The 24,926-nt window shown below is 54.4% G+C and overlaps 6 protein-coding genes across 7 annotated transcripts in view; 4 read left to right on the top strand and 2 right to left on the bottom strand.

The window, feature by feature from the left end:
- Window positions 1–649: 649 nt before the first annotated feature.
- Window positions 650–5,052, top strand: CCDC28B (coiled-coil domain containing 28B). Its single transcript, XM_059377024.1, has 6 exons — window positions 650–759; window positions 1,977–2,167; window positions 3,269–3,435; window positions 3,555–3,748; window positions 3,950–3,972; window positions 4,863–5,052. The coding sequence occupies exons 2-6, from the start codon at window positions 2,004–2,006 to the stop codon at window positions 4,915–4,917; spliced, it is 603 nt and encodes a 200-aa protein (XP_059233007.1). The 5' UTR covers window positions 650–759; window positions 1,977–2,003; the 3' UTR covers window positions 4,918–5,052.
- Window positions 5,053–5,130: 78 nt separating this feature from the next.
- On the top strand, window positions 5,131–8,011 carry IQCC (IQ motif containing C). The gene is made up of 5 exons (XM_059377023.1): window positions 5,131–5,379; window positions 5,798–5,941; window positions 6,161–6,425; window positions 6,656–6,774; window positions 6,882–8,011. The coding sequence occupies exons 1-5, from the start codon at window positions 5,338–5,340 to the stop codon at window positions 7,647–7,649; spliced, it is 1,338 nt and encodes a 445-aa protein (XP_059233006.1). The 5' UTR covers window positions 5,131–5,337; the 3' UTR covers window positions 7,650–8,011.
- Window positions 8,012–8,040: 29 nt separating this feature from the next.
- DCDC2B (doublecortin domain containing 2B) lies at window positions 8,041–13,118 on the top strand. Of its 2 annotated transcripts, XM_059377022.1 has the most exons (9): window positions 8,042–8,782; window positions 9,711–9,762; window positions 10,210–10,286; window positions 10,532–10,663; window positions 10,969–11,115; window positions 11,229–11,268; window positions 11,868–12,003; window positions 12,383–12,486; window positions 12,742–13,118. In XM_059377022.1, the coding sequence occupies exons 1-9, from the start codon at window positions 8,514–8,516 to the stop codon at window positions 13,111–13,113; spliced, it is 1,329 nt and encodes a 442-aa protein (XP_059233005.1). In that variant the 5' UTR covers window positions 8,042–8,513; the 3' UTR covers window positions 13,114–13,118. The 2 variants fall into 2 exon arrangements, with proteins under 2 accessions (XP_059233004.1, XP_059233005.1); XM_059377021.1 differs by having other exon boundaries at window positions 8,041–8,782; window positions 10,969–11,268; window positions 11,948–12,003.
- An 11-nt stretch (window positions 13,119–13,129) lies between these two features.
- TMEM234 (transmembrane protein 234) lies at window positions 13,130–19,673 on the bottom strand. Its single transcript, XM_059377026.1, has 5 exons — window positions 19,577–19,673; window positions 19,149–19,300; window positions 18,260–18,326; window positions 14,127–14,219; window positions 13,130–13,850 (listed from the first exon to the last, which is right to left on the bottom strand). The coding sequence occupies exons 1-5, from the start codon at window positions 19,590–19,592 to the stop codon at window positions 13,756–13,758; spliced, it is 423 nt and encodes a 140-aa protein (XP_059233009.1). The 5' UTR covers window positions 19,593–19,673; the 3' UTR covers window positions 13,130–13,755.
- The window catches only part of EIF3I (eukaryotic translation initiation factor 3 subunit I), a 7,486-nt gene continuing 2,197 nt past the window's right edge, over window positions 19,638–24,926 (top strand). Inside the window, exons 1-6 of the mRNA XM_059377025.1 lie at window positions 19,638–19,715; window positions 19,809–19,901; window positions 20,966–21,053; window positions 21,364–21,429; window positions 22,382–22,531; window positions 22,623–22,750. Of these exons, the coding sequence (XP_059233008.1) occupies window positions 19,713–19,715; window positions 19,809–19,901; window positions 20,966–21,053; window positions 21,364–21,429; window positions 22,382–22,531; window positions 22,623–22,750 (528 nt within the window). The 5' untranslated portion in view covers window positions 19,638–19,712. The remainder of the gene's footprint in view (window positions 19,716–19,808; window positions 19,902–20,965; window positions 21,054–21,363; window positions 21,430–22,381; window positions 22,532–22,622; window positions 22,751–24,926) is intronic.
- The window catches only part of LOC132001985 (myotubularin-related protein 9-like), a 14,290-nt gene continuing 9,335 nt past the window's right edge, over window positions 19,972–24,926 (bottom strand). The window contains exon 10 of the mRNA XM_059377018.1: window positions 19,972–20,068. The gene's annotated coding sequence lies outside the window, so the exon portion shown is untranslated. The remainder of the gene's footprint in view (window positions 20,069–24,926) is intronic.

The following is a 24,926-nucleotide window of genomic DNA, read 5'->3' on the forward strand; positions in this document are numbered from 1 at the left end:
TTTCCCTCCTGGGGGCTGGGGTCAAGCACCAGGTAATCTCACTGATGTCCCTCTGACCTGATGCTCCCCACACGTGTCTCTTTGACCTGGGAGTGGGGCGGGGGGAGGAGGTTTGGTCCCATCACTTCAGTCAGGGGCTGAACATAGCCCTCACTGCTTACCAGTGTCTGGGTATCGTGGGATGAGTGATATTACCCTCAAAATATAGTTTACTTTCAGCAAATGGGATGGTGACAGTAAGTTCCTGCAGGATTGTTATGAGGATTAAATGTACATAAAGTGCTTAATAGGGGACCTCAACTCAATAGACGGTTGTCTTCTCTTGCAGTTTCTTTCTGCTGCTGCTGCATATATATATATGCATATGCATCTATATGTCTTACATGCTTATTTACATTTTCTGCCCCGCATCCCTATCTCCCCACCCTGGCTTTCTGACAAAACCACTACCATTTTGTAAGGGACTGTAGCTTCTCCCCAAACTGATGGGAAAGTGAGGTTTTAAGATTGCCATCACACAAAGAACGTTAGTCACTTTAGCTCAGCTGGGAAAATAACGTCAAGTCAGAGGGACAGCCGAGGAACTGTCGTAGACTCCTCCCATTTTCCCGTATCCCCACTGCTAAAGGAGGTCACTTTCTCTTTAAATGCAAATTACCTCCTGCTAGCTCTACAGCCATCTGCTCAGTTCCCTAGGAGGAGAGCGCTGAGGGCGGAGGGAACGGCACGGAAACGCCACTCCAGACCCCACACCTCCAGGTCAGTTGTCCCCTTCCACGGTGTGTGTCGGGGGTGCGGAACATCCCGGGTCTGAGGCTGCGTTTCGGATCCTGGCTCCCCAGTTGAGCGATCCATTTGGCACGCGGTTTTGAAGACAGCTTGGGAAATAGATCCCCGGTGGTCCCCAGCCATTCCTGGGGAACAGGGGCTCCTGCTGCATTTCTTCTATCAATTCCCTAATTGGGCCAAGCCACTGCAATGCAAGTTAGAGGACGTGCTCTGGTCTCCCCTCCACCACACCCCCTTGGGGCTGGCCAGCCAGCTGCCAGTTTGCCCCCAGTGGCCCCACCATCCCAGAGCACAGACCGAGGCTTGGTGGCGGCAGCCTGGAAGCAAGCAGCTTGGGAAAGCCCCTGCGAGGGCCTCCTCCGGGAGGACCTCAGCCGACCTGAGGCTTGGGGGGTGGAGCTGGCCTGGAGGCCGAGCAGTGCCAGCCACAGGCGCAGCCATTGTGGGAGGCTGAGGCAGCCAGCTGCTGGACCCCCCAGCCCCCCACCCCTGGCTGCAGCTGAAGCGGAGCAGGGCCTTTCTGACCAGGGAGGGAGAAGAGGCAGGAAGCCCGTCCCAGAGAACTTCTGGGAACTGCCTGATGTTTGAGATTGGGGTTGGCTGAAGAGGAGGGATGATGGCGTCTGAGTGGCAGGGTACCCACAGTGAGCCCCATTACCCATCCTCTGGTGGTGAATGTCTGACACTGAAGTCTTCCCAGGCGCCCCCACCCACACCTCGGTCACCTCCCTTGCCGATGGGATTTGTCAGCACCTGCCTGGACAGCTGATTAAACACAAGAGAACCTAGTTAAGACACCCCTAATCGTCCACTGGCCTCCTGCCGGCTCACATCCACTCTGCCTCCCTCTCCGTTTCCCCTGCCAGCTCTGCCCCGTCAGCTCCTGGGACAGGAAATCCCAGCAGCAGCAGGACAATGGTGTCTGGTCCAGCCCTTCCAGGCAGGGGCCAGGTTTTCAGGCCAGGGCTGGAGGGCAGGTGGGGGACCTGGGGTGGGCCCTGGAAGCTCCTTCAAATACAAATCCAAGACCCTAGCAGGAAGGCACTGGCATCCGGGCCCTGCCCATCCTGGACAGAGGAAAGGACCAAGACCCTGGCAGTTATGAGGGGGAAGGTGGGAAGGTCCCAGGGTCCTTCCTTTGCCAGGGTGGCCAGGTGAAGTGATGGCTTTGCCTCTCACTATCTCAGTGGGACCTGAGGTCCAGCCGGGATCCAATGGAGGACAAGAAGAAGAAAAGGAGTCCCAAGCCCTGCCTGACCCAGCCAGCCCAGGCCCCTGGCACATTACGAAGGGTCCCCGTGCCCACCAGCCACAGCGGCTCCTTGGCCCTGGGACTCCCTCATCTGCCGTCCCCCAAGCAGCGGGCCAAGTTCAAGAGGTGGGTACAGAAGGAAAGCAGGGCAAGGAGGGAGGGACCCCAACTCTGGGCTCAGCCCTGTGGGAAGGTAAAGACAGCCTTAGCCTAAGCCTTAGCCTTAGCAACAGTTGATGCCTTCCCTGGGGCTGCCCCCACGGGTCATTGAGAGAAAACTCAGAGTTGCCTCTGCCCCAGTCTCTGTCCTCAGGTGTGGGGAAAGGCCAGATGGTGACTGGGATCTCCTCAGAACAGGCAGTGAACGATGCCAGAAAGAGAGGCTGTAGGGCACTGGAGAGAGAGAGAGAATGTCTAAGCTGAAGGAATTGCCTGACAGAACAGAAGTATGGAAGAAAAATATTGGCTGGGAGGTTCCCAGAACCACAGGTGGCTGTTGCCCTCGAGTGTCATGGAGCAGGAGATGGTAAAGGGAGACCCAGATGTACGATCTGAATTTTTGCTTAATTTTTCTAAATGATTGGGGATCTGAATTCGACCGTACAAGGTCTCCATGTTTGTTTCCCACGAAACAAGGTGTTCTTTCTCCCATGACTGTGCCTCCCTGTGGTTTTGCACACTGTCTGCCCGACAGATGCGTCTGGGGATGGCTGCAGGGGGCTGTCACTGAAGCCCAGGGCTGAAGCAAGACTAGTAGGAAATGCAACAGGAAGGGGGGGGGGTGCGGGCTGAGAAAGATCCTTCAGGGTTATCCTGAGGACAGTGGAAAATTCAAAACCGTTTTGAAATAGGAGCGGAAAGATATTTTGGGGAGAGGTAAGATGGCTGTCATGGCAATAAGGAGTAACTGTCCCCAGGGAGGATGAGTGATTCCCCAGGGTCATGGGAGGAATGAGTGCAGGGCTCGGACAGAAGCCCCAGAGCGCCCCTTCCAGCCCCGGTTCTGGCTGAGTTTCACCTGAAGAAAAAGACTTCCTTTGACTCTTCTCCCTACCCCTCCTCACCCACTTCCCAGTCCTGGAGCCCAGGGCAGGGTCAGAAGAGCAAACATCCATTTCTGTTTGGGAGTAGATAGGAAGGTGAATTAGTGCATAGTCCGATGGCATGAAAACCTTCGGTTCCTGGCTGCCCCCATCCTGTGACCTTGGTCATGCCCACCCCACCCAGGGTAGGCAAGGAGAAATGTCGCCCAGTGCTGGCCGGAAGTGGGGGTGGCTCTGCAGGCACGCCCCTGCAGCACTCCTTTCTGACCGAGGTGACCGACGTCTATGAGATGGAGGGGGGACTGCTGAACCTGCTCAATGATTTTCACTCAGGCCGGCTGCAGGCCTTTGGTGAGTCCCAGGGGCTGGACTGAGAGGGTGTGTGGGTGGGGCAGGAGGGCCTGGTCCCTGGGCCGCGGCTGGGGCCAGGGTCCCAAGCTGCTCCCAGGGCTCAGACAGGTGTTGTCCAGGGAAGGAATGCTCCTTTGAGCAGCTGGAGCACGTGCGGGAGATGCAGGAGAAGCTGGCCCGGTTGCACTTCAGCCTGGACGTGTGTGGGGAGGAGGAGGAGGAGGAGGAAGAAGAGGACGGGGTCACTGAGGGGCTGCCTGAGGAGCAGAAGAAGACGATGGCTGACCGCAACCTGGACCAGCTGCTTAGCAATGTGGGTCAGGGCTGGGGGCTTCTGTTCCTGGGGACACAAGAGGGTGGGGGAGGTACATGATCCTAAGGCTATTTCTGGCCCCTCGGTGAAAAACTGGGGGTGCATGGAGCGCCAACCCCCACCAGAAGATGCCTCACAGAGCATCTGAGGTTTGGCCTGGTGCATCTCCTGACAGAAACCTTTTTTCCTCTCTGTTGACAGCTGGAAGATCTTAGTAATTCTATGTATCCTTTCCGGGGGACCCTGCTGTGTGTGTGTGTGTGTGTGTCACACCTCCCACAGATAAAATCAGTTTCCTTGTCCCCACCACCCTCTAGGAGTATTTACAATAAAACCAACATCTCGCCCTTCCTGTCCTACCAAAGCAGAATTAGCCACAAGCTGCCTCCCACGCAGACTTCTCCCGACTATCAGGAGAAAGATAGTTATAGGGAATGTGATTTATCTACTTATGAAGATCCTTGCAAGCGAGGCCCCTGGATGGCTTAGTCGGTAGAGCTTCAGACTCTTGATCTCTAGCGCTGTGAATTTGATCCCCATGTTGGGGGCAGGGATTACTTAAAAATAAAACCTTTGTGGTTACACTACTGAAAAAATTTTTTAAAAGAGAGAGGGGTGACAGAGGGAGAGGCAAAGAATCTTAAGCAAGCTCCATGCCTAGGGCAGAGCTCCCTGCAGGGCTCCATCTCACAACCCTGAGATCATGACCTGAGCAGAAATAAAGAGTCCCACCCTTCACTGACTGAGCCACCCAGGCACCCCCAAAATAAAATCTTCAAAAGAAAATCTTTGCCAGTACTTTAGCTGACACCAATCCATGGCAAAGCTGTCTTACTCTTCTTGACATTGAGTAATTCTTTTCACTGATTTAGATTATCTCCCCAGCTAGTCTCAGCCAGAAATAGTGCGAGTGCACGTACCTGCACGATCTAGACCCAAAGAGAAGGGAGTAAGCCATCTAGCAAGAAGGGTGGGTGTGGACTGCCACCTGAACCGCGAATCACCTTTGTCTGCCCCTTTGTGCGGTTCGGAAAACTAAGCCAATGTAGGATGGGCAGACAGGGCTGGAAAGACTGGGGTCCAAAGCATCGCAATCCTTGACTGACTGGCACAGACAGAAGCTGCACCTGGCCGAGAACGCCGAACCCGAGGAGCAGTCAGCTGTATAGGTGTCGGACCCAGGCCCAGACTGCTCCTCCCATCCCCTTCAAACTGTGACTTTTTACGGACTCGATCGGGTATTCCACGGCCCCCCAGGTGCTACGGGGGTGGGGGGCACTAGATGGAATTAAACCAGAAAGAAAGACACCGGCTCCGTGTGCTTCCTCCCCTCTTTGCGCCTTCACTCGGAGAAGAACCCGGAGTCACCCCTGCGCGACACACCGGTTTGGACGGTCCCGATCGGCGTGGCGGGAGGTGGGGCTGGAATTCCCAACGCGGCTCTGGGAGTGGGAATTGGGAACCCGCGACCAGGTAGCCGCGAGAGGAGGATGGTTGCCTTGGAGACGGCAGGGGGCGGGGCCGCGCACGGCGCGAACTAGTGACGCAACTGGCAGGCGCTGGTCAGCTGCTGGTCTGTTGGCGCCGGGATGGAGCGGGAACGGTTGATTCGGAGGGTGTCGGTGCTGCAGGTGCGGAGCGGGCCCGGGGCGCACGCGTCGCAGCACGGGATCTCGGATTGGGACCTTCGAACGAGAGAAGGCTACTACGTTCAGTCACCTACCCTCGTGCCCGCCTCTGGAGTTACCGAACCACCCCCACCACCCTGAAGAATGGTGGGACCCACGGACCCCCACAGGCCTTCCACTCCCACCATACGCTCCTGCGGGATCCAGGAAGTGGCGGGAAGGGCCTTAAATTCAAGAGGGGGAGCTAGTCCGGCATCCTTCCTTGAACTCCTGGGGACTGTCCTGACGTACAGCGTCACCTCTCCTTTTCCCGTGTCCAGAACCCCTCGTAGTCACTGAGACGACCTCTCCAGGAAAATCCTCAAAATGCCCCATTTCTGCAGTGATGAGCATTTTCTTTCTCCTTTATTCTCCACGCCAGGCCTGCGTCCGGGGCTTCTTGGTCCGACGCCACTTCCAGAGTCTGCGAGCGGAGTATGAGGCTGTTGTACGAGAAATCGAGGGTGATCTGGGCACGCTTCAATGGACAGAGGGCTGGATTCCCAGGCCCCAGTTCCTCCCAGAGGTAGTACACACCCAGTGGAAGAAGGGAGGGATAGGAGGGACCTGGGGAGGGGCTTCAAGGAAATGGTAGAATCCACCCTTCCTGTTGACAAGCTTTTCTCAGTGAAAGACTCCACTCCCAACATTCCAATCCTTAATCCTTACCACCTTGTATGCTAAATCTTGGCACCCACATATTTGGAGAGTTTAGCTGCGAGGTTTCATACTTATGATTTCTCAGAAAGCAAAATCCCATCGGACCCAGAAACCCCAAGGGAGGGCACCAAATCCAGAGCAGGAACTGCGGAGAAGCTTCTCATGCACAGAACCCGAGAGAGAAGCTGTCTTGGGGGAAGTGATGCTGAAGAAATCAGGAGAGCGCTCCACAAACTCGGGGAGCCTTCTCTGCAGAGGTGACAGCCCCTGGCCTCAGGAGGAGCACAGAAGGAAAGCCAGGAATCCCAGCCCAAGGGAGATCAGAGATGTGTCAAGGATGGAGAACCCAGGTACCTCTGTGCCTCGATTCAGGGCAAGCCCCTGACTTGCTCTGGGCCTCAGCTTTCCCATCTGAAAAGTGAAAGGCTTGTGCTCCATAAGCTGCATCCCTCTCTTTTTTCCCAGTGCCTGGTTAAGGGCAACTCAGGGGTGGGCAGAGGAAGGGTGCCAGGGCTTAAGGGTAGCCAGGCCTAGTGGGTACCCCTGAAGCCCTCTCCCCTTTTTCTTCCCTCCTTCGCAGAAGCTGCGGGTCCAGGACTGCCCCACAGCCAGACTGAGCTCCAGGAGCTCCAGTACCACCACAGCCACTTGGCCATGGAACTGCTGTGGCTACAACAGGCCATCAATAGCCGTAAGGAGGTAGGCACTCCCTTGGAACCCTGCCAAGAGTGGGGGTTAGGGAAAAGCCTCCTGCTCTGTGCTCAAGCAGTCCTGCCTGGTACAGTGTCTATTCTCTTCCCCAACAGTATCTAATTCTCAAACAAACACTGACATCCCCAGAGACCAGCCAGCCCAGAGACAAGACCAGCGTGTGCTCAGACCACAGGGCACAGACCTGTGAGAGGGCCAGGTCACAAACAAGCCCGCCACTGAAAAGCCAGTCCTACCGAGACAGGACCGCTAGTGAGCCAGACCATGTGGATGACTGTTGGAGGCTCAGATCCCCACCACACAAGTGCCCAGAAAGACTGGCCACTACAGATAAAACTGCTGATGGGGTCAAGTACAGGGACCCATGTTGCAGGAAGGCTGGGCCACAGCTGCTCACACCATCAGATAACCAGGCCTTAGAGAACAGGCTCACCAAGGAGCCAGACCATGGGGAGCAGATGTTTGGACGGACCTGCACACAGCTGACGACTGTTCTGGATGACCACATCCCCAAAGGCCTCAAACCTAGGGGCTACTGTTCTGAAAAGGCCAGGTCCCCGGTGCCCACACTCTGTGAAGACCCAGATATTGAGGACAAGTCTCCCAGGAGGTCAGAACACAGAGAGCCTGATTGCCAAAGAGCTAGGCCACGGAAGTTGGACTTCTCAGAGGACCGTGGCATCTGGGAGGAGACCTCGACAGAATGTGGTGGCCAGGGTCTCTGGAAGACTAAACCACCTAAGGGCCAGCTCCCTAGAGAGAATTCTCTAGGGATAGAACCTCCAATGAACCTAGCCACGAGGAAGGGAAAAACCAGAGAACTGTACCATGGCGATGAAGGTCGCCTGAGAAACCATCTCTGACAGGGTCATCCCACATGGGAGAGGACCACTGGAGTGGCAGGCCGTGGAAAACAGGACCACCAGCCTAGGCCCTGGGCAGCCAGGGAAAGACCAGGTTCCAAAGCGGGTGTGCTATGGAAGGGCGCTGAGGGAGGCAGGGCCTCATCCTTGCTCCCTGGTACCAGGACTTCCTTTTGCCCTTGGCTGTTGGCGGCTAATGGGGCCAAGAGAAGCTGGAGCAAAGAGCCGCTCCAGTATAGGGAAGGGAGGAAGAAGGACATTCGTTCATCCTTGCCTGTGGCTGAATCCAGTTTTGGGGACAGGGAATTTCCTGGGGTAAATTAAGTAGGGAGCCTGATGGAGAATAAAGGTTTTTTCATGGATTCTGCACCTGGTTGCATTCATCTTCTGCCTCTGTTCAGCATAGAACGGGGCCCTCCTGTTCCTTTTCTGCTGGCATGCAGCATCTTCCCCGGGGTAGGCTGGGAGCCACAGTCCAGGAGGCAGATGGGCCATCCTTGAGAACAGTCCCCAAAGCTGATCATCCTTTGAGCTCAGCCCTTGGGCTGCGGAGTGGCAGGGAGCTTCTGAGGCTCTTCCCTCTATCCAGGATTAGAACATCTGTGCTTCGGTGCTTTCTCCACCACTTTCTCACTGAGGCCCGCGGTCTTCCAGTGTAGTGATCAGAGCCCCCCCAGCTCCCAGGGAGGCCCCACCAAGGGCCGAGGGCCGGCTGTATGAGACCCTGAAGGCCAACACGTGCTCCTGCAGTCTCTCTTCCTTTCTTGGTGAAGGTTTGGGCAGGACGCCACTTCTGACTGGCACTGCTCCCAGCCTGCCTCAGTTGCCTGGTAACGGCTCCGCGTCTCCTGCTGAGGACACACGATGGCGGGTGGTAGCAATCCAACAGCCAAGAGGGTGGTGATATACCGGAACGGGGACCCCTTCTCCCCAGGTCGCCAGCTGGTGGTGAGCCAACGCCGCTTCCCCACCCTGGAGACCTTCCTCCGCGAGGTGACCTCGACTGTGCAGGCCCCGGTGGCTGTGCGGGCCCTCTATACGCCTCGGGGTGGCCACCCTATCACAGACCTGGCCGACCTGCAGAACGGAGGGCAGTATGTGGCTGCTGGCTTTGAAAGATTCCGCAAGCTGAGGTGAGTGGCCCAAGGCAGGTCGTATTCGGTCGTTTTCGTGCTCAGTGGTTGCTGCATGTGCAGGCATCACGCATGTTCCCTTCTGGAAGGCAGCAGCCCCATGCAGGGCGCGGTCTTATCCCCACTCTTTAGAAGGGGAAATCAAGACAGGCTGAGTAACCTGCCTCAGAGTCCGCAGGTCACAAATAGCGGAGCCACAGCTCTGGGCGAAGCAGGACATCGATGTTTATGCCCATCACAGTCAGGACCAGCCTGCAAGAATGTTCTGCAGGTGGAGCCCCTTTTTTCCAAAGGCTCTTCTTGATTGGTTCCTCTACCACCACCATCACCAAACGCTAACTCCATCCCTCACTTCCTCCCTGCTGTGATCAAGCATCCTGTGCTCTCCCGGGCCGGGGTCATCCTCCTCTGTGGGGTGCAGTCATGCCTTCCAAGATGGGAGAAGAATTTTGAGTATCTGAGCTTCCAACTCAGATCTGGCTTCCAGGTGCTACTCAGCTGTCCCCTGGCATTCCTTGTGATAGCGTAAGGAGCAAGGGGTGGGAAGCCAGAGAGACTTAGAATCCGGGCTCTGTCACTTACTTCCGTGTTATTGTAGGCTCGTAACTTTCTCCATCTCACAGAAAATGAGATAAAACCTCATGAATGAGAGAATTTCTGAGCTACAATATGATGCTGAGTGAATTAGTTTCTCTTGACCCTTAACCTTAATGGCTTGTGTCTGAGCCCCGAGTCCAGATAGTCTGCCGGACGCCAGGCCCTCAGGCAGGTTCAAGCGCCAGCATCTGTTTCTGGACAGATGTCTTGAGACTATCCAGGTGGGAAGGAATACCTGGTAAGCTGCACCCTAGACCCTCACTCTAGCAGCTACCAGCGGGGTACGGTCCCAGGCTCCCCCAGATGACCTGTAACCCTTCTGTCCTTATAGCTATTTACCCCCCGGACAGAAGGATCCAGGTGGGAAGAGCAGCAGACTACCAGTGAGTCTGGGGGAGGCTGGGCTCCAGCCCCCTGTCTTCTTAACCCTCTTGGGATTGCCCCCCAATTTGCTCCCCTGGGAAGCCAAGGGTTCTGGAAACAACAGGATCTGTCAGGTCCATGAGGGGGGACACTCTCCACATCCACTCTGGAGCCAGCTGCTACCCTCCCTGGGGAACAGGGTTTCAAGACTACCCCTTGCTCCTCACCCAGCCTGTTACTTTATCTCCAGGTTGTGGTCCCCCAAAGGAAAGAAGCTGTAAAACATATGGGGGCAAAGGGATGGGCAGAATGTGACTTTGGAGAGGTAGAAGTTTCCTTTGGTGAAAGGTGGGATTCATCCCGTCCCTCCTCGCCCCCTCCTTCACTCATCCTACCGCTTGGACTGCCCCAACCATAGCCAAAGGCCTCAACTCTCTCCTGATCTGAGGGCCTGACTTCGGTTTCAGGGTCCTCCCGTGACTCACCACCCAGGGGATGGGACCCTTGGACCGCGACCACTTGCACGTTCCCCCTGCTATATTCGGTGAGTGCCAGTGTTGGGGAGCAGAAACAGATTTTGTTTCAGTAAGACCAAGAAAATGTGGGTGGGTTTGTTCCAGGAGCCCCTGGTCACTGGTGGGGATAGAAAAAGTACCAGCAGGCTTGATCGGTGAAAACAGACCAATGCCCCTTTTCTTAGACCATCTCTGGGCCTGTGCTGCTCTTCTTCCTCTCACGTGTGGGGCGTTCTGGGGTCTCTTCTCCTTACCAGACTGCTCTTTGTCTCAGTGTGTTCAGGAATGGGGACCTGGTAAGTCCCCCATTTAGCCTTAAGTTGCCCCAGGCTGCTGGCGAGGACTGGGAAGCCGTGTTGAAGCTCCTGACTGAGAAGGCCAAACTGCGGGCCGGGGCTGTGTGCAAGTGAGTGCGAGCCCCAGGGAGACCCCTGGGGAGGTCCACGGGGGGGGGGGGGGGGGCATGGAGGGAGGCTCCCTGCTGATTTTGGCTGTCCTTGTGCTTCCCCAAATGGTACTTCCTTCTGTGCCACAGGGAGGGGTCCCTCCACTGAGCCTTTGGAGCAGGGTAGAGCCGAGGTGACTGGCCCAGGTGCCCGGAGGGTCAGCAGCCAATGGGTACTTTGGAGTAGCCGCGCCCAGCCCGTTGTAGTCTGCCTAGTATGCAGAGGCATCTTGTCCACCAGTCTTTACCCACTACGTCTCCCCCAGACTCTACACCCTGGAGGGGCTCGCAGTGTCAGCAAGAGATGCTCTGATGCATGGCCATTATTATGTGGCGGTTGGAGAGGAGGAATTCAAGGCCCTCCCCTATCTGGAGCTGCTGGTGCCCAGCCCCTCTCTGCCCAGGGGCTGCTGGTATGGCCATGTGAGGTGCTGGAGGTGGGGGGTGGTGGGCAGCAGGGTAAAGCAGAGGAAGCCACCCAGATCCCATGCCTGCTCTGCTTACAAGCCCTTTTTCTTCATTGCAGGCAACCCCCAGACCCAAAGTCTAAGCTCCACAAGCCACAGGTAGGTGATGGGGGAGGCCATGCAAGGCAGGACAGGAGAGGGGTGACTGGCTGGCCTCTCCTCCAGCTCAGGCTCTCACCACACGCCTTGTGGAACAGAGGTTACATTCCTATTTCCTGGAGGAGACAGGTTCACAGGCGTGAAGTCAGCTGCTCAGGGTGACACAGGTCTTGAGTGGCAAGGGCCAAACCAGAAGCTGGTGTAAGAGACAGCTCAACTCGGCTCGACAAAGACCTGTGGACTCTGCTGGCCAGGCAGGCCACTGGGAGAGCAAACTGGCCTCTGGCATAGTGGGGCCCAGCTCCCCAGCTGATCCCAGGCCTGAGCCCTCCGAGAAATGAGCCACTGACCACTGGGCGGGGGTTGGGGGACACGGCCTGGCTTCACTGGGCTTCTTGGGTGCCAGGCACCAGCGGCTCTGTCCCTGGATGAGGCAGCCTGATGGGAAGAGGGAGCCGGGAGGGAGGACACAGGCTGTGAAGACAGATGGCATCTCTCCCAAGCTCCCACAAGCACCCGGGGCATTCAAGCTTGGCCTGGCAGGAGAGAAGACAAGAACAATCATCACCCATAGTCCAAGCCCAGTATGCCCTCTACAGGCCCAGGGCCACAGGGCACAGATGCCCCAGCCCTCTCCAAAAGAGCCAAGCCCCACTGAGCCATCTGCCTTCTATGCCAGACCCCAGCAGGCCATTCAGCCAAGCAGCAGGCTCCCCACGCTCTCGTTTCCATCAGGTAAGGGGACCCTGGGCCCTTCTCACCCACCCTCTGACGGTGACAAAGAATGGCCCTTGCTGTTGTGGAGAGGTCTATGGGGGCAGAATGCCCAGGGGCAGAGCTGGCCTTGACTTCAGCATAGATCCTTCCTGCTGCCCCATGGGCACACATCATCCCTGACTGCCGCGGAAGGAGCTGGCAATATGAAACAAGGCCCAGGGAGACTTGATGGTGGGATTTGGAAGGGATGGGAGCCAAAGGCCTGCCTCGGAGCTACCTTGCTAGCCTCCAAGGTAGTCTGGACTGTGGAGCAAGGCTCAGGGGAGGGGAAGGGGCTGGGAGAGAAGAGCAAGGGCTCCTCGGGCCGGGCGTCCGCTGACACTGCCTCCTCCAACAGGAGGCAAGGGAGTGTATGAGGCTCCCCACCCGAGGAAGGAGGCCGCAGGGGCCCAGGAAGTGGCAGATGATGAAGACACCTGCACGGAGGAACCCTTGGATCAGGTGGGCAGGGGCCGGAAGCAGTATGTTGGTTCAGGGGCTAAGAGCTGGAATGGCAGCCCGGGGTCCCAGGAGAGCTTCCCCTTGGGACTGTGAGCCGATCTAACTCTCCAAGCCCAACCTCCTACCTGGTTAAGCGAGAGGGCAGATCTGAAGTTGTAAAGTCTCTTCCTTTCCACGGGTCAGAAACTTCAGCCGAGGGTGGAGGCAACAAGGGGTGCTAATGCTCTGGTCCGTTTGGTTTTTTGCCTCCTCCAGAGGACAGCACAGATGGTGGATGAGGCCCTGGGCCTGGAAAAGCAGCCTGGGGCTGGGGCAGCAGTCTCAGCCTCAACCCCGTCTCTGCCATCCTGGGAGTCAGCAGCTCCGGCCAGGAACTGGGGCGGCCACTCTGCAGCCTGTTCCAGGGGACCCAGCACCGCCCCTGGGCTCACAGGACACCTGGCAGCCCCCTCGGCTCCACCCCACTCTTCTGCTCCTAAATCTATAGCCCGGTCTTCTCTTCCTTCTGAGCTGGGCAGCCCTAGCCATGGAGGCCATGTTCCCAAGGGGTTCTCCAGCCAGAGACAGGAGGAACGCGCTGAGCTTGGGGGAGAGGCTACAACCATGGGAGCAGGTGTGCTGTGCTAGGAGAGTACTCGCTGTCCTCCATCCATTCCGTGCAGATTTATTTGGGGCTACCCCTCACCAGTCACCATGACACATGGCAGAAGTGATGCCGGGCGGGGGCCCCAGGCTGTCTGTCTGAGGGGGGCAGGCGGTTGAGGGCTCCCACCCACCTCCTAGGTGGGCCAAGCCAGGCCACAGGCTGCTCGTGTCCTCTACACCTGCCATTCTGTAGTCCCTTCTTCCCCTTGGGTCCCCGCCTCAGCCAGCCAAGGCCGCTGACAGCCCTGACGCCTCCTGTTTGCATCTCGCTCAGCCGGTGGCTGTCTCCACACTGTCCGTGGACCCTGCTGCTGGAACAGTCTGGATCAGGCTGTAGTGACAGTGACTGGGCTGGGGGCCTGACACGACAGCACCGGGAGAGCTGCTGTGGCAGAGGGGTTGCTGGGGAGGTTATGAGGTCTCTGGTGGCAAATCCAAGCAGCCGAACAGCTCTTTCACTGCAGTTCTCCTGCGAGAGCCACCTCGAGGTAGCTACCAGCCCCGTAAGAGGTGAGGCGTCGAGGCTCAGAGTGAGAGGTGCTGGGTCCGTCTGCTTCCCTGGCTGCACCTCCCGGCTCAGGGGCTTCCTGGACACAACAGGGCTGGAGGGTGGCGTGGGTCCCCTCAAAGGGCAGACAGCTGCTCCTGGGTCTTGCTCACAGAGCTCGTGATGCAGAGTGCAATCCCCACCACGGTGAGCACCATGCCTGTGAATGCTCCTGCGGGGACAGGCAGAAATCAAGGGACTGAGCCCAGCCATGCTAGGAGGAGCTGGTGCAGGGCTGAGGGACCAGTGCAGAGGGAGTCTATCCCCGGAATGCCCAGGTGAAGGAAACTTGGATGGCCATAAGGAAGCAGGAGAGCTGCCGAGGAAAGGGGATGGATGGGGAAAGATCCTCCTCTCTCCTGCCCATAGGAGCTGGCTCTGGGGAAGGACTAATTGGGGTAGGGAGGCCCAAGGAGTGCCTACCCACACTTGCAGTGGCCTGACTTACCTTTTCCACCGATATCCTCTCCAAGGAACTTCCCGACAATCAGTGTGAAGACAATGGCCAGAGAGTTACTGATGGGCACGGCTAGGGTCAGATCTGAATGATCAGAATAAAAAAAATCTCTGAGATGCCGCAAAACTATCTTTCTTTGTTTTCTTTCTTTCTTTCTTTAAGATTTTATTTATTTGACAGAGAGAGATACACTGAGAGAGGGAGTGCAAGCAGGGGGAGTGGGAGAGGGAGAAGCAGGCTTCCCGGTGAGTAGGGAGCCCAAATGAGGGGCTTGATCCCAGGACCCTGGGACCATGACCTGAGCCGAAGGCAGATGCTTAATGACTTAGCCACCCAGGTGCCCCCAAAAATTATCTTTCTAGGCACAAAACACATTTTATCAAGACAGCCTGTTAAAAAAAGAAAAAAAAAGGTATCTCATTTTCCTGATGAAACTGCAGCAAAGCTCAGGATTCCAACCATGTTTCCTGACTCTCAATTCTATGCTCCCTCCACTCCTGCACAAAGACCCAAACTATAAAGTGGTCTGGGACCACCCTGGTTTGTGGCTAAGGATGAGGTCTTTGCACTCAAAGAGCTCCTGAGATCGCAAGAATATTGGGGCAGATAGGCCCCAAAGCCAAGAGGATGCAGTAGATGAGTGCAACAGCGCAGCCACCATTTATTAAGTGCCACCTGTGTACACATCTTCAGTGTTCACAACAGCACTGTGAAAAGAGCATTATCACTGTGTGTAAAGGAAACAAAAGCTCCAAGAAGACACGTACCTTGAGGCAAATCAAGGACTTAAACCAAGGGCTGCTTGACTCCAAAGCCTATATCCTGATTGAACTAAGCGGAGATGGACAAACAAAACAGCCCGTGAAGCACATCTGATTCTGTTTCAGCTTGGGCTCGAAACACGGAGCCTGAGGGAAGTCAGGTACATTTTCAGGATAGGCCCCACAGGGTTGGGCCTTAGGTAGGGGACAGCCCAGGATCGGTCCCTTACTTTTGAAGTTCTAAGGGACTGATTCCCAATAAACAAACCTGAAAGACTAATCTAGTTAACAGGGTTAGCTTAAAATGTGTTATGCTTAAATTCTGTACACTTAAAAATTTTTTTGGGGGGGCAGGGACACCTGCGTGGCTCAGTCAGTTAAGCATCTTCCTTCAGCTTGGGTCATAATCCCAGAATCCTGGGATCGAGTCCCATGTCCAGCTCCTTGCTCAGTGGGGAGCCTGCTTCTCTCTCCATCTGCTGCTCCCCTTGCTTGTGCACACACACTCTCGCTCTCTGACAAATGAATAAAAATCTTAAAAAAAATAAAAAGAGAGATAGAGCCAGAGACCAAGAGCAGGTGGTGGAATGGCAGAGGGAGAAGCAGACGTGCTGCTGAGCAGGGAGCCTGACTTGGGGCTCAATCCCAGGACCCCAGGATCATGACCCGAGCTGAAGGCAGAGGCACCCAGAGGTGCCCCCACCTTTTTAACTTTTTAAGAAGATAGGGGAGGGGTACCTGGGTGGCTCAGTGGGTAAAACCTCTGCCTTCGGCTCAGGTCAAGATCCCAGGGTTTTGGGATCAAGCCCCACATCGGGCTCTCTGCTTAGTGAGGAGCCTGCTTCCTCCTCTCTCTCTCTCTCTCTCTGCCTGCCTCCCTGCCTACTTGTGATCTCTGTCTGTCAAATAAATAAATAAAGTCTTAAAAAAAAAAACTTTTTAAGAAGATAGGGGCGCCTGGCTGGCTCAGTCAGTAGAGCATGTGACTCTTGATCTCAGAGTTATGAGTTCAGGTTCCACATTGGCTGTAAAGCTTGCTTTAAAAAAAAAAAAAAAAAAACAAAAACCTTCTAAGAAGATATACCTCATATTAAGTGTTCTTACCACACACACATACCAAAAAAAGAGAAGTACCAATCAGACACTGAATTACTTGAATATGACAAGACTAAGAGGAAGAACTGTCCTACTTCTCATCCCCTGAAGAGTCTCCACCACAGCTGGGACTTCGCGTCCAAGAAACTGACCACAACTCCTACCTACTCAGAGCTGCTCCCTTGGGCTTACACTCCTTCCATGGCATGACTGCTAAAGACTGGTCCATGACAGCAGATGGGGAAAGGAAGTAGCGGGGGCAGTGGAAGAGCAGGGGTCCCCATGTGACCTTGGTGAGGTCTTCATTCACTGTACCCTACACCAGTGCTAGCAAGGTGAGAGCATCTCCGTACCACAGGGCTGCTGTACAGTGAAACCGTCATTATGTCTAGTCCCTGGCTGAGTATATACATCCTTGATAAAGTGGCCACTGTAGCTGATTATTGTCACAGGCAGATGCTAAAGGATGGAGGTGGGGCAGACGATGACATAACAGGACCCGAATCTTGCCATTTGGTAAAGGGCTAAGTGTAGTCAGCTGGCCAGAGCATTCAGCATTCTTGGGCAGCAGCTTTCAAACTTTCTTTTCTTTTTCCAAGCTTTATTTTAAGTTTTATTTAAGTAATCTCCACATCCAACATGAGGTCTGAACTCATGACCCTGAGATCAAGAGTCGTGTGCTCTACTGATCAAGCCAGCCAGCTGCCCCCAAAACTTTCTTTTAAATGATGCGTTATGAGAAACCCCAAATGCAAAAGAGAGAAAAGTGGAGTGCCTCTAGTTGAAGCTAAGGGGGCAGCTCTGGAGGTTGGCCTGTCTCTTCACCCTCCCATGGCCTCCAAGGGGTGCCCCCAGAGCTCTCAGGGACCCAGACTCCCCTCAAGTTCCCGGGATGCTTGGCTGAGATTCCAGGAGAGATGAAACCACAGAAGGGAGACTTCTCATAGTAAACCTCAAGAGCATTAACTTTAAGTAATATATGGCTTCAAATCCTTTTGCATTGACATGCTTGGGACCTTGGAGAAGGGAAGTAAGTTGCCCCAAATTCTTTAACTTCATCTCCTACATGGAGATCATCAGGTCTGCTCTGTAGTGCCATGATGAGAATCAAATACAGGCCTGCCTCATTTTATTCCACTTCTCTCTCTCTCTCTCTTTTTTAAAGATCAATTGGTTTATTTATTTTAGAACGTAGGGGGGAAGGGGCAGAAGGAGAGGGAGAGAGTCCCAGGCAGACTGCGCTGAGCACGAGCCTAATGCGGGGCTCAATCTCACAACCCTGAGATCACGACCTGAGCCAAAACCAAGGGTTTAGATGCTTAACCAACTACACAACAAACACACCCACTTGCTTTTTTTATTTTTATTTTAAGGTTTTATTCATTTATTTGACAGAAAGAGAGAGAGCACAAGCAGGAGGAGCGGCAGGCAGGTGGAAAGGGAGAAGGAGGCTCCCCTCTGAGCAGCGAGCCCCATGTGGGGCTTCATCTGGGACCTTGGGATCATGACCTGAGCCAAAGACAGCTGCTTAACCGACTGAGCCACCCTGGTGCCCCTTTGTTTTTATTTTATTTCTAAGTAAACCCTGTGCTCGAACTTATGCTCCTGAGATCAACAGTCGCAATGTCTACCAAATGAGCCAGCTGGGCCCTACTAAACATAAATTTTATATGCACTGGGAAGCCAAAAAAAATTCATTTGATCTGCTCTGCAACATTTGTTGTTCTGCAGTAGTGTGGAACCAAACCTGTAGTATCTCCGTGGTACAGCTACAAAGTGTGTAAAACTCCCACAGTATCTGACACAGCAGAGGACAGTCAACAATCATGGAGGAAGGAAACATATGCTTGCTGAGCTCCTATAGGGTACACCAGCTACTCGGCTAGACGCTTCCCATACACTGAATGTAATTTCACAGTGCTACAAAAACCATCCTGTAAAACCAACACTCAAACAAGAGACTCGTTCAAGGTCAGGCAGGTGGCACACCGTGGAAGCAAGGGTCAAGGCCAGCTGCCGGCACAGCAAATGAACCATCCCTCTTCCTCCGCTGCTGCACAGTACCGCCAGGCTTCAAACCAACCCCAGTGCCTGGCAGCATACTTATAAACAGCCCCCAGCTGCTCAGAAAAGAGGGTGCAAAGAGGGAATCACAGATGGTGGGGTCTCCTTCACTTGTGGGAACAGGGTGTTTCAGGCCCCCTCCCCAAGTGACTCTTGCAGGTGGCCTCCACCACTGAGCACAGTAGTTCTAAGTCAGAGACCCACCTGTTGACGCCAAGGTGAGGTAGTAGAGAAGGGAGCCACACTGGTTTAGGAAAAAGGGCATCAAGTACTGGAAACAGAAGAAATACGCATCAGTATGATGCTTGAGTGAGAAGCACTGACTTCTTTGAGCTTCTAGATACACACTTCCTTGGAGGAAGCTCCAAGGAAGCATCCTTACAGCTATAAGGGTCCAGAGAGTGGTTAACCTTCTAAAAAGGACCCTTCCAGAGAGGGCAGCAAGTTACTGACTGAACTCCATGTCTCCGCCTTGAATGCTTCTCCCTCTGCCCTGCTAGTTCCCATCCCCCCCAATCCTGCAAGACTCTGAATGCCAATGTTACTCCCTCTAAGAAGCATTCCCATAGGCTTCTAGGTCCAGCCTCTCTCCTGTGAACTCAGGAAGCACTTAATCTGTACATCTCTCACAGCCTTTAGCCCTGAGAGGTGGTTGTGTCTCTGTCTTGTCTTTCCCACTAGCTTAGACTGGCAGCACTGGGGTCAGAGGTAGTTCTCCATATCCTTCCTTAACCTCCCACTCCAGGGTCAATTTAAGCCCCAAGTCCTCGCTAGGAAGGTCTGTTGGAGGGGTCACCATAATAAAATATTAGTAATACCAGCCATAGATAGAACACTAATTATGTACTGGACCCAATGTTAAGTGCTCTAGATGCCTCACCTCACTGAATCTTCACAACTGCCCTATGAGGTGGTTACCATTAACATTCCCCTTTTGCAAATGATGAAACTGAGGCTCAAGGAGGAAAACTGACTCTTCCAAGAGCTTCCAGCGAGTAAGCTGGTGGGGAGCAGATTCTGACCCAGACTTGTTTGACTCCAGAGACCAAATTTTTAGCAGCTATGTTCGAGAAAGGGGTCATACACGACACACCTCAGTATTCAAGAAGAGGGTCTTCATCTCCTGCAGCAACTGCCGAGCCCAGGTCCGCTCACGAACCTGCTGCAGGCGAGAGGAGGCCCGCTTCAGCAGCGGCTGTGTGCCACCCCACAAGGCGGCCACCAGCACCAGAGCCAGCACCTGTCCTGGATGGAGAAGCGAGTAACCCTCACCTCCAAAAAAAAACGGCCGCTCGCCGGGCCTGGTCCTGCTCGAGCCTCCCCTCCCCTCCCCAGCCAGCCGCCCCCACATCCCTCCCCCGCTTTTCGACGCCCCGGGTGGGACTGGCGGGTAGGACAGACCCCGGGAGGCCGGAGTTTGGGGTTCGGGCAGGGGTCAAGGTCAGGTGGTGGAGAGGGAGCGGGAAATGTACTCCTGGCAAGGTTTGGGAAGCCCCTAGAGGGGCGGGGCCGGCTACCCACCTAGAGACGCCGCCATGGCAACGCCGGTCCCCGTCCACTTCCGGAAACGAAGGGGCGGAGACCCACAATCCGGAAGTGGCGCCAAAGCCTCTTCCGGTCCTTCTCACGTTGCTTCTTTCTTCTCTTCAGCGCCGGGATGGTGAGTTCCCCTAAGTTGGGTTGTTAACTTGGGGGTCTGGGACTGAGGTGGGGGCCGATCCTTGGCCCTGACACACCTGTCCTATCCCCACAGAAGCCGATCCTGCTGCAGGGCCATGAGCGATCCATTACGCAGATTAAGTACAACCGCGAGGGAGACCTCCTCTTCACCGTGGCCAAAGACCCTGTGAGCGTTGGCAGAGGGCGGGCCGGCGGGACCTTGGCGGGGGTGGGGGGGCGACGGGAGGGGGCGAGTTCATTCTGCCAGGGCAACAGGTGCACAAGCCCGTTTTGCCGGGAGTAGGTGGGCGAGAGCATTCTATCGGGAAAGACGCTGTTGTTGATAGGAATGGCCTGGAGGAAAAAAGCAGGAGACCATTAAGGAAGGGGAACGGGGACGAGAGTGACTGTTCTTCCAGGGTCGGGGAACAGACCACCTCTAGAAGGGGAAGGCTGATCCGTGGGCTGTGAGGGGCAACAGAGGACTGCTTTACTGGAGGTGTCCCTGGTCTCATTTCAGTAGGCCGTTCTGGGCCCCGTCCTGCTTTTCACAGAGTGCCAACAGTCCCTCACAGTGCTGCCTGTTGAGACACTTCCCTATGGAAGACATTAACTTTAGTAGCTAAAAGTGGGGGTTTGGAAGCCAGCAGACGCGACTTGAATCCTGACCCCTGCATCTGAGTAGCAGTGTGACTTTGAGCATGTCATTTAACCTTTCTAAACGTGGTTTCCTTTTTTGTAAATTATGGGTACTAATAGTACCTCCCTCGTGGGGTTGTCTTCAGGGTTAAATGAGATTATTCAACTAAGGAGCTGAGCATAGTAAGTACCGCGTGCATATTAATGGAGAGTTGTTAGTCACTTATATTTTAAATTCCTTAGACCTCATTTTATTGAAGCTTCACAGATACCCTTTGAAGAAGGCATTATTGTTGTGTCCATTTTACAGACAGGAAAATAAGTTCAGAGGAGAGAAGCAGTGTAGTTGAGGGTTTCGGGAAGGACCAGGACAATGGCATGGAGAAGTTTTTGCAAGCCTCCTGACTCCCCTGCCACTTAACTGCAGGAAAGAGGAAAATCCAGAAGTTGTTCTTTTTATCAGCAAGCTGCTGCTTCCCAAGAGATGAGTAGGAGAGGGCAAAATCTAGCCGGGCTAGAGGCTGCTGAGGGTTCCTGGGGAACCTCCAAGGAGGAGGCTATTGCTCTGCCTGGGATGTTTACCACCTGTCACACTGTCTTTGACTCCTCCAGATTGTCAATGTGTGGTACTCTGTGAACGGTGAGAGGCTGGGCACTTACATGGGCCATACTGGAGCTGTGTGGTGTGTAGATGCTGACTGTATCCTTGTCTTTGCTCCGAGTCTGGGCTCCCCGGGTCTGCCAGCAACGGAGAGGCTGCCAACTTGGAGTTGGGAATTTGGGATGCTATTGTGGGTCTTGGGAATGATGCCTACCTCCTAATCCCTGGTTCATTCACTGCTTGGGGGAGCATTCAGGACAAGTGCCAGTTCTAGATGAGGAGATTAGAATGCTCTGAGGTGAGGAGGAAGAAAGGCTGTCTGGGGCTGAATGAGGAGGTGAGTCCGTTGGTTTTCCAGGAGGACAAGGGCTCAGGTGAACTCGGTCATGTTTCTTAACACCCTCTTCAGGGGACACCAAACATGTTCTCACCGGCTCAGCTGATAACAGCTGTCGTCTCTGGGACTGTGAAACAGGTAAGTCTTCTGGAACATTTGCTTTTTCACCAGACAGTGAGGACCCACAGTATACCTGTTTAGGCGAACAGGTTTTGGGGAAACAAAGATAAATCCAGAGATGCCTCCTGTTGTAAGGAATGAGAAAGAGACAAGGAGAGGAAAAGACCAGAAAAGAGGCAGTACAGTAAGCTAGAAGGCCCATGAGAGAAAGCACGGAGCTCTGTGGAAGGCTAGAAGGAGGCAGCTGACTGACTGGAACAGGACAGGAACAACCCGGCAAAGTTTCCCAAGGTAAATGTCATACGAGCTGAGGCTTAAAGGATGAGAAAGAGGCACCACTTTGGCACATTCTGGAATGAACGCATGGCAAAGTGTCCTGTCCAAGTCATCTGATCTGATGGGAGCTCTTGCTTCTTGGGGGATGAAATAGACAGTCAGGAGAGAAGATGAGGCAGGCTAGGGTCCGAATAGGCCTCAAATTTCAGTCTCAAGGGCTTGGCTTTGTTCCGTAGGACTAGGCATGCTGTGGAGGTCCCTGAGCAGGGAAGAGTGTGTTTCATTTTGGTGAGCTCAGGTAGCAGTGGGGAATATTGGAAGAACAGACCAAAGACACGGGAGCCTATTAAGCTGCCCCATCTAGCAAATATTTACTGGGCACCCAGTTCTGTGCTGGGTTGCTGCTGGGTTCTGGGGACACACAGAGAAAGGAGAGCAGATCCTTGTGTTGGAGAAACGCATTCTGAGGAGAAGACAGAGGTATTACAGGCACTAGGAGCAATGCCCGAGCAACCGGATGTCTGAGGAAAGATGGTGGGGCGGTAGTTAAAAATCTTGAGCTGAAGCATAGTGAGGAGGGGGCAGTGGTGGGTTACAGTCCCTAGAGCTGGAGACACAGCGGGTAGGAAGATAGAGAGTGTCCTCCCCTCGATGCTGTCGGGCAAGGGGTAGCCCAGACTCTGCCTGTCCCCAGGGAAGCAGCTGGCCCTCCTCAAGACCAATTCGGCTGTCCGCACGTGCGGCTTTGACTTTGGCGGCAACATCATCATGTTCTCCACGGACAAGCAGATGGGCTACCAGTGCTTCGTGAGCTTCTTTGATTTGCGGGATCCGAGCCAGATCGGTGAGCCTGCGCTGGGGGGGTTGGGACTGTGGCTGGGGTAAGGGGTGCGGCTCCCGAGCCCAGGGCCTGACATCTTCTCCCCCCGCCGCAGACAACAATGAGCCCTACATGAAGATCCCTTGCAACGACTCCAAGATCACCAGTGCTGTTTGGGGACCCCTGGGGGAGTGCATCATCGCAGGCCACGAAGGCGGGGAGCTCAACCAGTATAGTGCCAAGGTGAGGAGGATGCTGTGGGCCGAGCCCAGCAGAATGAGTCCCTTCACAAGACAGGATAGCACAGTAGTGCAGAGCGAGGACTGGGTTCAAATATAGAGGTCACCACTTTTTAGTTACTTGAACTCAGACAAGTTACTCCCCTGAGCCCATTTCTCTGTAAAACGTTGCAAGGATTCAGTGACATCAGGCGTTCAAAAACCTTGTCACAGAGTACTTGGGATATGCTCAGAGTGATCACAAGGAAGCCTTTTCCCTGCCACCACTGGGTGCCAAGCCTGGCGCTGGGCTCTGAGGACAAAGACCTGACTCAGACGTGGGCCCTGCCCCCGGGGGACAGACTGGCAGACAGCTGGCACGGGAGCCGGGCTGTGAGTTCTGCCACCGTAGAGGTCTCAGCCAAGTACAGAGAGTGCCCTCGGTCACAGAGACGGTGGCCCGGACATCAACGCTGGAGAATAAATGGAGCTTCAGGCAGGAAGAGAAGAGAGTCTGGCGTTGTTGGGACATAGTATTGGGGGAAGTGGATAGTGACTAAATTTTTTTTTTTTTTGAGTGCTAGAAGGTAAAGAACCATGATTTTCCTTAGGCAATAGGGAATCTTTATTTTTTATAAAAGATTTTATTTATTTGAGAGAGGGAGAGAGGGATTGAGAGAATGAGTGGAGAGGCAGAAGGAGAAGGAGACTCCCCACTGAGCAGGGAGCCCGATGCGGGACTTGATCCCAGGAACCTGAGATCATGACCTGGGCTGAAGGCAGAAGGTGGCTCAGTAGGCTTAACCAACTGAGCCACCCAGGTGCTCCCAGGAGGGAATCTTTAAATGGCGATTGGCAGGAGCGCCTGGGTGGCTCAGTGGGTTAAGCCGCTGCCTTCGGCTCGGGTCATGATCTCAGGGTCCTGGGATTGAGTCCCGAATCGGGCTCTCTGCTCAGCGGGGAGCCTGCTTCCTCCTCTCTCTGCCTGCCTCTCTGCCTACTTGTGATCTCTCTCTGTCAAATAAATAAATAAAACCTTTAAAAAAAAATGGCGATTGGCAATCAGATTTTTCTCTTTAGAAAGCTTTTGCGGGCTTAGTTCGGAGAATGGACCTGAATGAGGCAGTAGCCCTGGGGATGTGGAGCCCCGGACAGAGTCAAGAGACATTTAGGGGTGACTGATAAGGTGGGGGTAAGGAAAGGGTCAAGCGCGGGCTGTCTTGGATTTGCATCTGGGTGCGTGGGTTCCTGGCCAGTGCTGGCATGTACTACCATAAGGGTTAGTCAGTCACTCAGCAAACACAAAATATAGTCCACTAGGCCCCAGACCCGCCCCAGACCCACCCGCAGGAAGGGAATGGGAACCAAGGTGAAAGGCATACATAATGCTGGGTGCTAGCACATAGTGGAGCTGTTCTGTGCCTTCAGATGCAGTTTTTGCAGTTTTGTGGCTGCAAAGCTAGTGCTTACTCCCCAGATAGATAGATAGAAGCCAGATAGTCCCTACCATGTCCACACTGATGGAGGAGACAAAAATACATCCTTCTCACAAGTCAGTAAAAATAATTCAGGAAAGGGGCGCCTGGCTGACTCAGTCAGTAGAACATGCGACTTTTGGTCCTGGGGCCGTGAGTTCAAGCCCTGCGATGGGCATAGAGCTTACTTGAAAACAACAAAAAATAACTGAGGAAAGGGGAAAAAAACTTCTCTGAAGGTCTCCTGTGTGCGTGGCGCAGTGCCCACAAGGCCTTTTAATCATCTAACCAATGTCTGCAGGATATAGGCCAGGTTCCGGTCACAACAAAGTCAAATGAGACACAGTCCCAGTATCCCTACGGTGACCCTGGGTGGTGGGCTTTTAGTCCTATTGTTTTCCAGAGAGAGAAATTGAGGTAGCAAGAGGTGCTTCTGAGGGCAGACTCGCAGACTCTGCTCTTTGTGCTGCACAGGCTAGCGGGTGGCTGAGTCGGAAGGGAAGTCAGGAGATGAAGTAGCCCTTTGAGACGATCTAGAAAAAGCTGGACAGGCAGCAGTCCTGGTGGACTGTGACCCCGACCCTGGCCGGGCAGGGGGTGAGCACAGGCTTTCTGCGTCTTGCAGGTTGCAGGACCTCCGACAAGTCACATCACCCCTCTGAACCTTACTTTCTGCCTTTGAAAATGGCCTTTAAAAGACCCACTTCATAGGGTCATTGTGAGGAT

This window comes from Mustela nigripes, chromosome 14, assembly GCF_022355385.1.
Source record: "Mustela nigripes isolate SB6536 chromosome 14, MUSNIG.SB6536, whole genome shotgun sequence".
NCBI lineage: Eukaryota > Metazoa > Chordata > Mammalia > Carnivora > Mustelidae > Mustela > Mustela nigripes.

Coding starts and splice junctions, on each gene's coding strand:
- CCDC28B (XM_059377024.1), top strand. CDS start 2,004: ATGGAGGACAAGAAGAAGAAAAGGAGTCCCAAGCCCTGCCTGACCCAG. Junction 2,168..3,268: donor CAGCGGGCCAAGTTCAAGAG/GTGGGTACAGAA, acceptor CACCCCACCCAG/GGTAGGCAAGGAGAAATGTC. Junction 3,436..3,554: donor AGGCCGGCTGCAGGCCTTTG/GTGAGTCCCAGG, acceptor GGTGTTGTCCAG/GGAAGGAATGCTCCTTTGAG.
- IQCC (XM_059377023.1), top strand. CDS start 5,338: ATGGAGCGGGAACGGTTGATTCGGAGGGTGTCGGTGCTGCAG. Junction 5,380..5,797: donor GGAGGGTGTCGGTGCTGCAG/GTGCGGAGCGGG, acceptor TCTCCACGCCAG/GCCTGCGTCCGGGGCTTCTT. Junction 6,426..6,655: donor GTCAAGGATGGAGAACCCAG/GTACCTCTGTGC, acceptor CCTCCTTCGCAG/AAGCTGCGGGTCCAGGACTG.
- DCDC2B (XM_059377021.1), top strand. CDS start 8,514: ATGGCGGGTGGTAGCAATCCAACAGCCAAGAGGGTGGTGATATACCGG. Junction 9,763..10,209: donor GGAAGAGCAGCAGACTACCA/GTGAGTCTGGGG, acceptor CTTCGGTTTCAG/GGTCCTCCCGTGACTCACCA. Junction 12,487..12,741: donor CGGAGGAACCCTTGGATCAG/GTGGGCAGGGGC, acceptor TGCCTCCTCCAG/AGGACAGCACAGATGGTGGA.
- TMEM234 (XM_059377026.1), bottom strand. Junction 14,220..18,259: donor CCTCACCTTGGCGTCAACAG/GTGGGTCTCTGA, acceptor CTGATCATTCAG/ATCTGACCCTAGCCGTGCCC. Junction 13,851..14,126: donor AGAGGATATCGGTGGAAAAG/GTAAGTCAGGCC, acceptor CTGTCCCCGCAG/GAGCATTCACAGGCATGGTG.